At 37.8% G+C, this 12,788-nt stretch overlaps 1 protein-coding gene across 5 annotated transcripts in view; it reads left to right on the forward strand.

Moving 5' to 3' along the window:
* HTT (huntingtin) overlaps positions 1-10,807 on the forward strand; it is an 80,254-nt gene extending 69,447 nt beyond the window's left edge. For all 5 annotated transcript variants that reach the window (XM_027686721.1, XM_027686722.1, XM_027686724.1 and 2 more), the window contains 7 exons: positions 1,035-1,225; positions 1,769-1,883; positions 2,107-2,320; positions 2,457-2,562; positions 3,919-4,081; positions 4,722-4,882; positions 5,812-10,807. In XM_027686721.1, coding sequence (XP_027542522.1) covers positions 1,035-1,225; positions 1,769-1,883; positions 2,107-2,320; positions 2,457-2,562; positions 3,919-4,081; positions 4,722-4,882; positions 5,812-6,025 — 1,164 coding nt within the window. In that variant the 3' untranslated portion in view covers positions 6,026-10,807. The remainder of the gene's footprint in view (positions 1-1,034; positions 1,226-1,768; positions 1,884-2,106; positions 2,321-2,456; positions 2,563-3,918; positions 4,082-4,721; positions 4,883-5,811) is intronic.
* The last annotated feature ends 1,981 nt before the right edge of the window (positions 10,808-12,788 follow it).

The following is a 12,788-nucleotide window of genomic DNA, read 5'->3' on the forward strand; positions in this document are numbered from 1 at the left end:
TTCCAATAGCTATTGTAGCAGCAGCTGGTCAAGGGAAGGCCGTGAAAGTGATGGCAAACATACAGAAAGTTTTACAGATCAGCTTATTCTGACTAGGCTGTAATTTCCCACTCAGTGAACTAATAGCACCTTCTTACAAGCAAACAGCTGAATATAACAGCTTAGTAGGAGTAAAAAAAACCCAGTTAATTCCATCAGGAGTTACTTGTCCTGTGCTCAGTTAGGTAGAAAATCCACTTAAAAAGAGCAATGAGAGAGCACACACTGAAAAAGTGTCCTGTATCTTAGATAATTCATGAATACAGGGACAAGGTGAAGCAAAGAATTTCTACTAAATACTTAGATTGTAAGAAAAAGACTTTTCAGAACTAACAGTTTAGAATAGATTTTGCATATGCCAGTACGTTGTTGTAATTTAATAACAGGGAGTGAAGTATCTGATACCAGCTTGGTGTTTGAATACTAAACATAGAATTGTAGAATCATTTAGGTTGGAAAAGACCCTTAAGATCATTGAGTCCAACTGCTAACACTGCCACGTCCATCACTAAACAATGTCCCTAAAGATGGAGCCTAAGGAGGCTCAGGGGAGACCTTACTACTCTCTACAACTTCCTGAAAGGTTATAGCAAGGTGGGGGTCAGACTCTTTGCCCAGACTGCTAGTGACAGAACAAGAAGAATTGGCCTCAAGTTGTGCCAGGGGAGGTTTAGATTGGGCTTTGGCTATTAGGAAGAATTTCTTCACTGAAAGGGTTGTCAAGCGTTGGAATGCAAGCGGTGGAGTCACCATCCCTGGAAGTGTTCAAGAAACAACTCACAAAGTAACATCAATTTACTAGTTAATCTGCAAATCATCTCTTATCTGATTGCATTAGTCTTGTGACATTTGATTCAAAGTAGTTTTAAGCCAGGCTCTGGTTCATGCCCTATTTTTTGCTCTTTAATTTGTTCCAAGTATTTCCAAATGACAGGACTTGCCAGTATTTTGAACCAGTGTTGACTGCTAATGAGTACTCTTGTTGGATGTATTAGGATAAAGCTGTGGCTGAACCAGTAAGTCGACTGCTGGAATCAACCCTAAGAAGCACCCACATGCCAAGTCGGATTGGAGCTCTACATGGAATTCTTTATATCCTTGAGTGTGACTTGCTTGATGAGACAGCAAAGCAACTCATTCCAATTATCACCGAGTATCTGCTCTCCAATTTGAGAGGAGTAGCACAGTAAGACTCTTTCCCCCTTCCCCCGTCTCCAAACTGTTGCATGTTTGTGTGAAGAAAAGGGCTCTCTTTGCAGTTGTCAGTACATTTTAGAGCAGGCTGTTGTATCAAGCAGGTTTTGTTATTTTCTTTGAAAATATCATTCAATTTTGCATTTAATTTACAGAGCAAAATGATACTTGAGGGTGAGAAAACATAGTTCAGGCTTTTGTCTCTTTGGTAAATTGTGTTTCTTAAACCTCATTTTTCTGTCAAAAGGCATACTCATGGAGTAAGACTTGCAGGATCGGTAATGAAGTTTATTTCTCCTAAACAAGTCAGGCAATGATAACTTCTGATTATGTGGCCTGACAATTTCTTGCATTGCACTGGATTTTCATGATAAGCTGTGTTCTCTTACGACATCTTGGTGATACCTTTTGGGATTTTAAAAATGGCATCAATTTAATGTGCAAAAATACTGTGTTTCTAGGAATTGTTTATAGTGTCTCTGTTTGTGACCTAGGCGACTTTGATGTGACCACTGGTGTTTTTGCTTATTTACAGTTGTGTGAATATCCATAACCAACAGCACATCTTGGTAATGTGTGCAGCTGCTTTCTATTTGATCGAGAATTACCCACTTGATGTAGGGCCTGAATTCTCTGCAGGAATTATCCAGGTATGTTGTGATGCCTCCAATCACAGGTGTTCATATAACCTGGGATCACCAATTAGCAGTCTTTTAACACTTGATTACTGTGGTGTGGGTTTGCTTTTGGGCTTACCTTCATCAGTTCTTCTTAATACCTGATGCCATTCCATACTAGTTGCAGTGGTGTGGTGCTAGAACATGACCTCAATACACCTCAAAACCAAGCAGTTGTCTTTTTGCTTTATTTCAGATGTGTGGAGTCATGGTGTCTGGAAGTGATGAATCAACACCATCCATTATTTATCATTGTGTCCTGAGAGGATTAGAACGACTCCTCCTTTCAGAGCAACTTTCTAGGCTGGATAGTGAATCACTGGTTAAACTGAGCGTTGACAGAGTGAATGTGCAGAGCCCCCACAGAGCAATGGCAGCCCTTGGATTAATGCTGACTTGCATGTACACAGGTATTCACTTTTTCATGTGCTGAGAGACTGCCTTACTAACAGTGCTAATTTTTTTAAATTTATTGTTGTTACCAGGAGTAAAAAGGGTCTGATTTTAACATTCACAGTGAACTTGTAACAAATTGTTTTGGTTTAGGAAAGGAAAAAATCAGCCCCAGTCGTATCACAGATGCAAATCCTGGTGCTCCTGACAGTGAATCTGTGATCGTAGCTATGGAACGAGTGTCTGTCCTTTTTGATAGGTAAGAGGATAAAACATGTAAGTGGGGCACTGGGAGGGAAATGATTGTGTTCATCACTGTGTGGTCACTTCTCTATTTGACAGTTCTCATATTTAATTAATGATGTTTCTCTACTTACTATTGCTTAACAGTTACCCTCCTAGTATACACAGTAACACTGATGGAATTGCTGAAGGCAGCACAAATGTACAGGAATGTAAATGAAAAACAGACATGCCCTAACTGATACTGTGTGTTGCACAAACCATAATACTTCATAAATGTATTTTCAGCTCCCTTCAGGTCAAACTCTTAAGTGCTTTTCAGGATGTCTTCTACATAATCAAGGATATAAATCCAGTTTACAGGAAATAATCTTTCAAACCACCCTAAGAGTTTAAAACTTTTTTCCCCTTCCCCCACCCAGGGGTTGCTTTTTCCAAGGCTGTTAAGTAATTGCAGTGGAAGGGTACAGTAAAACTTCTGTATTCACATGGAACTCATTAATGAAAACATTTCAAAACCCCTGTTTTGATCTGACAATCTCAAGCTGTCTTAAGTGAGTATAGCATGTTAGATTTTGTGTAGTAGTTTGTGGGTAATAGTTTACATTTTTTCAAGTGTTCAGTGGTTTTTCCATAAAAACTGGATGAGGGTTTCACTTCTGCACTCAGTGAGAACAGAACTAGAGCAGTGCTTGAGTGCCTTTGAAAATATTACTCTGAAGAGGCAGCAAAACAAATGTGAATACTACAAGCAGAAACTAACTTTTGCAGGGAAGAATCACATGATGGTAACTTAATCTTGACATATCAACAGATGCAGCCTTTATTAGAAAGACTTTCCAATCAGTATTATTTAAGCAAAATTGGCTGTAAGTTGGAATATCTTTTCCCCTCTTTACAGAGAAGCACAACTTGCTTTTCTTGTTTGGTGTATTGGTTATTCTGACCTTGAATAAAAAATGCAAAGATGTTATGAGTGGAAATTAGTATTCTGCTTATAAATGGTCTTTTCTCTGATAACTAGGAGTAGTGATCTCTCTGTCCTTTTTTGTTCTTGTTTGGATTTTTCAGCATTCCTGTTGCTAAGTCTCATCTCTCATGCAATTCCAGACCTTCAAAAAATGTGACTATTTTAAAAAAAAAGTGGAGAGTGTAGAGAGAAGGATATACCTGTAACAACTTCTGACAGCTTTGATAGACCTCTTTGAGTAGTCTTACTAAGGTTACATGAAGATTTGGATCCATCAGTGTTGAGAACTTGCCTATGTAGAGATGAAAGTAAAATATTCTTTCTATTGCCAATTAAACTGGAGTGGAACAAGATATGTACTGGAATTCAATCATAAAATATTTTCTTTTTTATTATTTTCAGGATCAGGAAGGGATTTCCTTTTGAAGCTAGAGTAGTGGCTCGGATCCTTCCACAATTCCTTGATGATTTTTTCCCCCCACAAGATGTAATGAATAAAGTTATTGGAGAATTTCTATCCAATCAACAGCCATACCCACAATTCATGGCAACAGTAGTTTATAAGGTAGTATTGATACATTTATTTTTCTTCTTAAATGTTTCAGAAGATTTCTAAATAACTGACAGTTCAGTCTAAGGGGCAAATACCAGTTTTGTTAATTAAATCTAACAAACCAGTTGCAATGATTGAACTGTATGTCTGTGAGGTTTGTCTTCCAGACAGCATGGAGGGCTAGAATCCCCACGTCACCTGGAAGCCAAAGCCCACAGCAATACAGTTCAGTCATTGATAATGAGAAAATAAAGAGAAAATTAGTATTTCTGATCAGATTGTAGATCTCAGGGAGCCATCCCAGGTCATCTGACCTCGTGAACCCAACAGTGAAAGCCCTGTGAGCTCAGTTGGGTTTCTGTGTGTTTTGCTCTTCAGCACTTACTGAACTCATGCATCACTGGAGAGTGCATGTGTTCACCACATTTGATCTGTAAAAACAGGCACCAGACAAGTCTTGCACTTCTCTATGATTACTTCAGTTTGGCACATGTGTCACAGTTTGGCACATTAGTTCACTAATTCTTTAGACTCAGAGTTGTCTCCAGGAATCTGGTTTGTGAACCTCAGAGCTTTGTAGCTGGAGAGAACCTTTACAAGAGAAACTAAACTTTTTTCCTGTGACTTTATTCCTGTATACAATATTTTGCAGGTATTCCAGACACTGCATAGCACTGGACAATCCTCAATGGTCCGTGACTGGGTGATGCTCTCTCTCTCTAACTTCACGCAAAGAACACCCGTGGCAATGGCAATGTGGAGTCTTTCCTGTTTTTTTGTCAGTGCTTCCACCAGTCAATGGATTTCAGCAATGTATCCTAAAAAGACTGAAAGCGTGCCATTTCTAGGTAATTATAGTGATTCTGTAAAGCACATTGATAGCCTTGAAAGATAAGAGTACACAAAAAAGGCAGTTTTACTGCAGTTAGTAGTGGTGTATATTGCTTTGTGCTGTTGTACCTCAGGTATGAAGGGAAAATAAAGAACTTCTAAAGAGATTAGAAGAACAAAGTTATCTAAAGCTGCTGCTTTAAGATCTGTTCCTTGTGAGTATGCAAGATGATTGGGAAAGTCCTTACTTTGAAGGACTTTTTAAAAACTTCACCAGGATAACAGTGCTGTGACCTTTAAAAGCTTTGCTTTATATTCATTCTGCAAGATAAAATGTATTTTAAAAAAAGGAAAAAAGCAGCAAACTCAAACTCAAGAAAATTATCCTCTATATACAAACTGTATTTTGCAAGTGTCCCCCTGGCTGTGCACTGCAGTAAGAGTAAGCATTGGCCAAAATAAATTGGAACAGCCAAAAGGCATACATAGGGGGTATTAGTGCTGGGTTTATTTAAAAACAAACAAACCCCTCAAACAAACAGAAAAATAACTGTTGTGTTTCGTGACCAGACGAAAAAGTGGCCATTTGTCATGTTTGAAACTTCCTAATGACTCTCAATCTCAGCAGTGCTCTTTGGCTCTCAGCAGTGGCTGATTGCATTGTTTGCTCCAATGGATAAAGAAAACTACTGCTAGATTGAAATGAATTTCTGGGGATTAGAAATCGCATGACATTAATGAAGAAATTAGATTTATGTAGTAGCAGTTGAATTGCTAGATGACAGTATTTTGCACTTGAACATTGTTGGTGAACTCAAAAATAAACCAGGTTATTGCAGAACAGTGTTTAAAACTGCTACACCAAAAGATGAGCAACCTCTGTCATATTATGACCTTAACTTATATTTCAGTCTTCCACATATTATCAGCAGAATGGGAAAATCAGAGCAAGTGGATGTTAACATCTTCTGTTTGGTGGCCATAGACTTCTACCGACATCAGATAGATGAAGAATTAGATCGGAGGGCCTTTCAGTCGGTGTTTGAGGTGGTGGCATCTCCAGGAACCCCATATCATCGCCTACTAAGTTGTTTGCAAAATGTGCACAAGGTCACAGCATGTTGAGCACCCTGATGTGTAGTGGAACTGCATGACTAGTGTTGGAATATGAATTATGGGGAATGCAAGATCAAGAAAATATCTGGGGTTGCATCTGTGATAAATATGGACCTGTCAGTTTTACTTCCAGCACGCACGGACAAGTGCTCTGCAGCACTGGAAATCACCTGAGAAGTCTAGTGTAGTTCTCATTGACACCGGGCACCTGTGAGTGGAAAGAAGTATGTCAGTGTTTTTCAAGTGGTGTTTGGGACTAACCTGAGACACACACGGTAGCTGTAAATACGAACAAGTACCACATGCAAGGTAACTGGTATTCCTCTTCTTTCAGTGTTCAGCTGAAACCGCTGTGGTGCAGCCGGTAAGACACTGACAGACTGTTACTGCTGCAGTCATTAGCCAACTTCATAGTTTTATGTCCCTGTATATACTGTTGTGTAGTACAGAATAGAAATTGTTTCCTAATGTCTCTCCCAAACAAGGAAAAGAGAAAATGGCTTTTATGATTTGCACCTCCAGCATGTGATTTCTCTCTCTGGACTTTCTGATATCCAGTGGTGTATGTGTTGGTGATATCGGAGATATAGTGCACATACGTAACCACACATTTTTCTTTTTTCTTCTCAGGATTTAAAATTTGAGTACGGTATATCAGTGAAAGAAATTTTAACTTAAATATTTCTATATTATGTACAGTATGTAAAATTGTAAGATGTGTCGTGCATGAGCTGTGCTGTAATTGGAGATGAACAGAAGCCATGCTACTGAATGTCTTGACATCTGTATTGTCCTCATTTTTTTTCCCTTTGCTTGAATTCATGTTCCTTTTGGAAATCCATCTTAATGTACAGATTACATCTTGTTTTGCATCTCACTTTTTCTCAAAGTGCTTTAAAACTGGAATATGTTGATTAATTTGTCTTGAGAAACTGTACTAAGGAGGCATTCTTGTGATCCATTTTACTATAGCTTCTTTTGAATTCTTTTATTTTGAGACATAATGGTAAAAAAGAGGACTAGTTACTCTGGATCAAACTTTAGATACTTAAGAAACTGCTCTTATTTGCTGCACGGCATTTTAAGAGACAAAATGGTGCAAGTTCCCCAGTAGTCAACAACTGTGTGACCTTTCCTAACTGAGACCATGGAGTCACCTGGATTCAAACCACTCTCAGTAAACAAATTTTTGGTGGCAGTTAAGAATCAGAAGGCTGCTGTGGTCTACTTGGGGACTGGCTAAAGTGTTAAATTACACAACCTCTTTTATTACCTGTTGTATACATAATGCTTTAGACACAAACAGTACAAATATCCATGAATTTCAGGACACTACACAGGGCCAGATTTAGCTTTTACTCACCACCCAGGGAATGCCATTGATTCCAAAGCTTTACATGAGGAAATCTAGCACAGCATTTGTCTTTAGTTGTATTTGTTGTCATTCTTTCATTACAGAGAAATGATACCTTGGTTCTTAGTCAGATCCTACATGTAACCTCTCTTCATTTCCCTATCACACCTTTTGGTGACACTTGGAAAAATGAGATAGTGTTGTCAGGAGGAGCATGTACTGTATGTATTTCTGTATATAATGTATATGTTGAAATTATACACGTGACAACATTTAATGTATACAGATGTGTATATTTGTATTTATTAAACCCATGTATTTAAACTAATTCCAATCTAGACCAAAAATTGTTGCTTCTGCCCATAAATTGATTACAAAGGAATTGTCCACTGGTGTCACTTCCTTTTAGAAACTGGTAGAGGAAATTGATAGTGTGGGCAGTAGAAACAACTGTAGATGTTGCTGTATTTAGCTCTCTACAGATCTTACTATCTAGAGCAATTATTTCCACCCTTAGTTGGGTTACTCTTCTTTCTTGGGCCACAGCACTGTGGTGATTTTTAAAGAAACTGAACAGGATTTCAGAAAAAGGTTTAATAAAATAGATACTGTTTGAAAGTTTTTGAGTTATATTGGAAATTATCTTAATTCTGATAAAAGTCAAATTCCAGGCAGTGAGATATAATGCCCTGTGTTTTCATTAAGGGGTAGTATAGATCACGCTTCCCTTTTGTAACCATCAGTAATCGTTTTGTACTGTAAACCCACACACCAGTCAGTTTTTGTATGATATATAGTTTAAGTGAAGATATTTTTGTAAGCTATTTTCCAAAATTTAAAATAGATTTTAATATATTTTTTAAGCATCAAGTTAGTCATATTCTCACCATATAACAGTATATGTTGTGTTACGAAACTGTTAAATTCTTCATAATTTTAAGCTCCTCATGATTAACACAGACTAGCTGGTTTCTTTACCTTGGGATCGGGGAGCTAGACCCTTTATGAAACTTTCCAAACCAGTTTGGGACTTGCCATAGAATCTTTCCAACCACTGAAGAAATACATTGAAGTCAGCATGGCTGGATGGAAAACATTAGTTGTGGCAGGCTCCCTTTCCTCAAATGCCCATTGCCAGCCTTAGAGCAAATATTTGCATTACCTGTTTCAAGACAAGCTTTAGAGCTGATGCAGTCAGTTCTAACCTCACACAGATTCATTGGTAGTAATGACTTCATCTGTTTTTACCTCTCTTGGAGATTTGTCTTAGTATATACACCTCCTGTAATGTGTCCTAAGTGTCTAAAGAGGGGCACCTCCTCATAGGAAATTCTCTGTGACCTGAAGGAAATGTAGCTTAAGGGGCTTCCTAGTGTGCAAACACACTCTGGTAGTGCTTCAGTTCTAACATTTCACTGCAGCACACTTCCCTGTCCACTTCCCAGACATGCTTGCCACACCCTCATTTCTTTTGGAGTGAAATCATATTCAAAATCACTCCTTTCTGCTTTTAGTGACAAGAGGTGTGTGATAGGGGCAGTAGCAGCACAACATTGGCCACATAGAGATACTGATGTTGGGTTTAAAGGAAATAAATATATTGCTTGTTCCTTGAGATTGACTTAATGCGAGATTTTATTTCACAGAATGTTTTTAACTTGCTGTAGACAGAAAGCTAATTCTGAAAAATCAGGCTGTTCATTTTTTCATTGATAGCAGGGTAGAAGTGTGTTTGGGCTTAAGACATACATTTGGTATTCTGGCTAAACAAAGCAAACAGCATCTTTAATGTGCTTTGCAGTGAAACTGGCTTTTTTGCAGCCTTACAAGATGAGAGGTATGGCAGGACAGGGAGCATACTTGAGACAGATTAATGTTTAAAACTTCATTTACAATTCAATTGTCAAAGAACTTACTTTACTAAATCTATAACATGGCCCTCCTCTAAGAACACCATATGCCAGCCAACTTGTTATAAATAGTTTTTGGGCCAACTACCCACTGGCCCATTAAGTAAAGTTTGATTTGTGTTTCATTTCAGCATGTCCCCTCCCTTGCACTGAATGCAAGAGTGAGGAGTTGGAAACTACAACCCATTGTAAACCAGGTTTATTTGCAGGATTCAAAGTTTTCTTTACTATTTATGTTCTTTTCCAGTTGAAATTGAATGTGAGTTTATTTAAATCTTTTCTAAAGTGTATACTCAGATGTCAGTTCTTGCCTAAAGCATCTAGTAAATGATTGTGTGTTACTTTTGCTTTGGTAGGAATGCCTTCTCAGCACCAAGACATTGCTTGTTTCTTAACCACCAGCAGCATTCTGAAAGCACTGAGTAATGAGTGAACAGGTTCAGATCAAACGAAGGGGGGAACAAGTGGAACCTTTTGGGTCATAAGTAATTTGTTGATATTTAGTAGATTTGCCTTAACAGCATTCTGTCTCACTATTCTTCTTTTTCAGTGGCTGTTAACTATATAGGAGGTTGTGTCAAAAACACTGCAAAGACAGTTCTCCAAGAGCAGCAGACCTTGTTTGTCTTAAGATTTTGTGGAGCTGTCAGGGCTAAGCATTTATACTTCCTTAATAAAAGAAATTTGAGGGTATAATGAGCAATAAAAATAGCAATAAGCAGTTTAATTAAATTCAGTCATTCGGGATCTTACCCCATGGTTGAAAGGGATAGGGTGGGAGAAGATGGGGAACTGATTGAGTACATTCATTGCATAGATCAGAATTTTTCCATGTACAATCCCAATTAAACTTTCTACTAAAGGTAGAAATCAACAAAGTGACAATGGTAGGTGCTTTGCTCTTTTAAAACAAATTTGGTTATAAGGATACAGCTGATGAAAGTTATAAGAGAGCAAAGTACTTTGCTAGTTTTTAGGTAGTTTAAGTATTCTAAAGTGAAAACAAGCTGCTGTAAAAACTAGAGTAAGCAATGTAGCAAAATTTTGGGGTAATTCATTATGTTAATTTTACCTAATACTAAGATTTTGGGTGAACTCTTTGTGCATGCTACCTAAATATCCATTAAAAATCTTGAGAATCCCACAGTCATACCCAGGAGAGCTTCTATTGTATATCAAGTTTTGGCTGTATTCAAGTAACTGGGTATAAATGCTGCAGAGCATTTGTGAAGCATGTGCTGCTTTTTGTCATGTGCATTTTGTGTGAGCTTATCATTCCCATCAGTCCGTGTATACACACCAGCAAGTTGGATAAACTTGACAAGGATAAGGTAACGCACCCTGTGGTGGTGTTTAGTTTGAGGGCGATGATGAGCAAAAGCTTGGAGCCCCAACCTGAAAAGAAATTGTACTCTAAGGAAAAAGAAAGCATATAATTTTAGATGTATGTTTAAGTTTAAAAAAAAAATGCTGAAAATACTGCACATTGAAACTAAAAGAAAAAATAAAATATAACTATTACTGTAAGTGATTTTTCTCTGGTTATTTATAAAAAGGTCTTGATGCATTCTTGCTAGAGTTTTTTCCCCAGTATCTCTTCTTTTCAGCTACTATAAAATAAGGAGCATTATTAAGATATGCAAAAATACTTGAACTCTCTACAAATGTCGGTACACTTCATAATCACACTGCTCTTTGCAATTAACCAAGAACTATCACAGTTGAGCTTTTAATTGTATCTAATAGTCATGCTTGCCAAAACTTCTCTGGGATTCTAAATGAGATCAGAAAAGGCAAAATTTAAGTGTACAGCTGTATTTGTGAATGAGAGTGTATTTATCTGCAGCAGTCCTGAGGAGGGATAATGTTACACAGGAGAAGAAGTGGTTTAACTTGCCGAAGCTTGGTTTCCCAGCTGTTAGGCTGCATCTTAAAAGACATTTCTGGGTGGTCTTGCTGCTGAACACTGGAGGATCTCTTGCTGTACTCAACTGCTCAGAAACATCTTGTTTTGATTAACTTTGCAGCACTTGGCTGTTCTCTGGAAACTCTGGCATAAGGTTTAAAGTAGTAGCTTAATGTAGAAAGCACGTGCTGGTTTTGTCCTTAGTCAAAATAACTTTTTTACATCTTGTTTTTCCTTGTCGGCATCGGTAGCGAATGATCAGCCACTCTTGTCACCTTTTAGTTTAGCCGTGGAACTGAGGAACAGAACTGTGCTGGGGTAAGTTTCTTTGTCTACAGAGTTGAAGACTTGTTTAAATAATAAAGTCTTCATCTTTTTGTCACTCTGAGAAGAATACCCATTTAATTTCTGGAAATATTATCCCTAAAAATGAATTGCCAGGCACAGCGAGATGAAGCATTGCACTTAGTAGACTAGAACTTTTTAATTTAGTATAACTTTTCTGCTTTCCTCACTGCCTCTCCTGTCCTCTATAGGTGTTGGGATTTTTCCCTTCTTTTTAGTCAGTGCAGCTGTAAGAGTATTGCAGCCGTCATTTGGGAATTGGCACGGCTCCACCCCAGTTACAAGACAAAAAGCTTTGATTGCTTGTAAAACTATAGCTAATTATACCATAAGTTTTGCATAACTGTTTGAAGAGATGAAAAGATTTGTAACTTGCAGGTTTGTTAAGAAGTTGGAAGTAGGAACATGAAAAAGTTTATGCAATATATAGAATGATATCTTCTGAGCCAAACCTCCTGTTCTTCTATTGCAGCTGTAATTTTGTCTTAATTTTGTTTCTGATCTTTCCCATGGTTTATACATCCAAGTATGGCAGAGCAATCCTTACCCCAGGTGTTGTTTTCATATCCTTCAAACTGCAAATGTCATGGCTAGATTTTGACCAAGTGCAACCTGATTGTTTTACCTCATTATTTACCTTTTGGAGTTCTTTCAGCCAGGCCACAGTTTGGGCTCCAAGCAAAATGCATCCCCGAGGGCTGGGTTTGACCATGCACCAGATGCCTACAGAGCTGTAAGCCAGGTTAAGGCAGACCATTTAAATATAATGGTTTCGCTAATCTAGCTCATCTGGAATTACATGCATTGTAAAACTTCAAGTCAGTGTTGAAATAACATCTCCAAATGAGAATCTTAGTCTTTTCTGCCCCTTTCTCCCCTTGAGGAAGAGGTACAAAGTGTGTTTTCATCCCTATCTTGCTGTTAAATGGGATTGAAGCATCTATCGTGTGGTCTGATGGAAATGCAAGTGTAAAGCTTTGCTAACTTAACTTTTCTTGATATATCTTGTTAATGTTTCAAATACCATCTTTGGCATTTGATTTAACATCTATGAAAATAACACAATTCATTGTTTAACTTTTGTTTCAGGCAAGTTTGGGCAGATACTCTTTTAATTATACTTTGTTCATAGTCATTTTTTTTTTGCCTTCAGAACTGCTTCAAACTAACACTGTTTTAAATGAACGCTGGATACTGCAAAGCTGGGAGGTATTTTTAAGTGCTTTCGAGGCTTCTGATCCTTACATCTTCTGGTAA

The sequence above is a fragment of the Neopelma chrysocephalum genome, unplaced genomic scaffold, assembly GCF_003984885.1.
Source record: "Neopelma chrysocephalum unplaced genomic scaffold, ASM398488v2 Primary Assembly neopelma1_71, whole genome shotgun sequence".
Taxonomy (NCBI): Eukaryota; Metazoa; Chordata; class Aves; order Passeriformes; family Pipridae; genus Neopelma; species Neopelma chrysocephalum.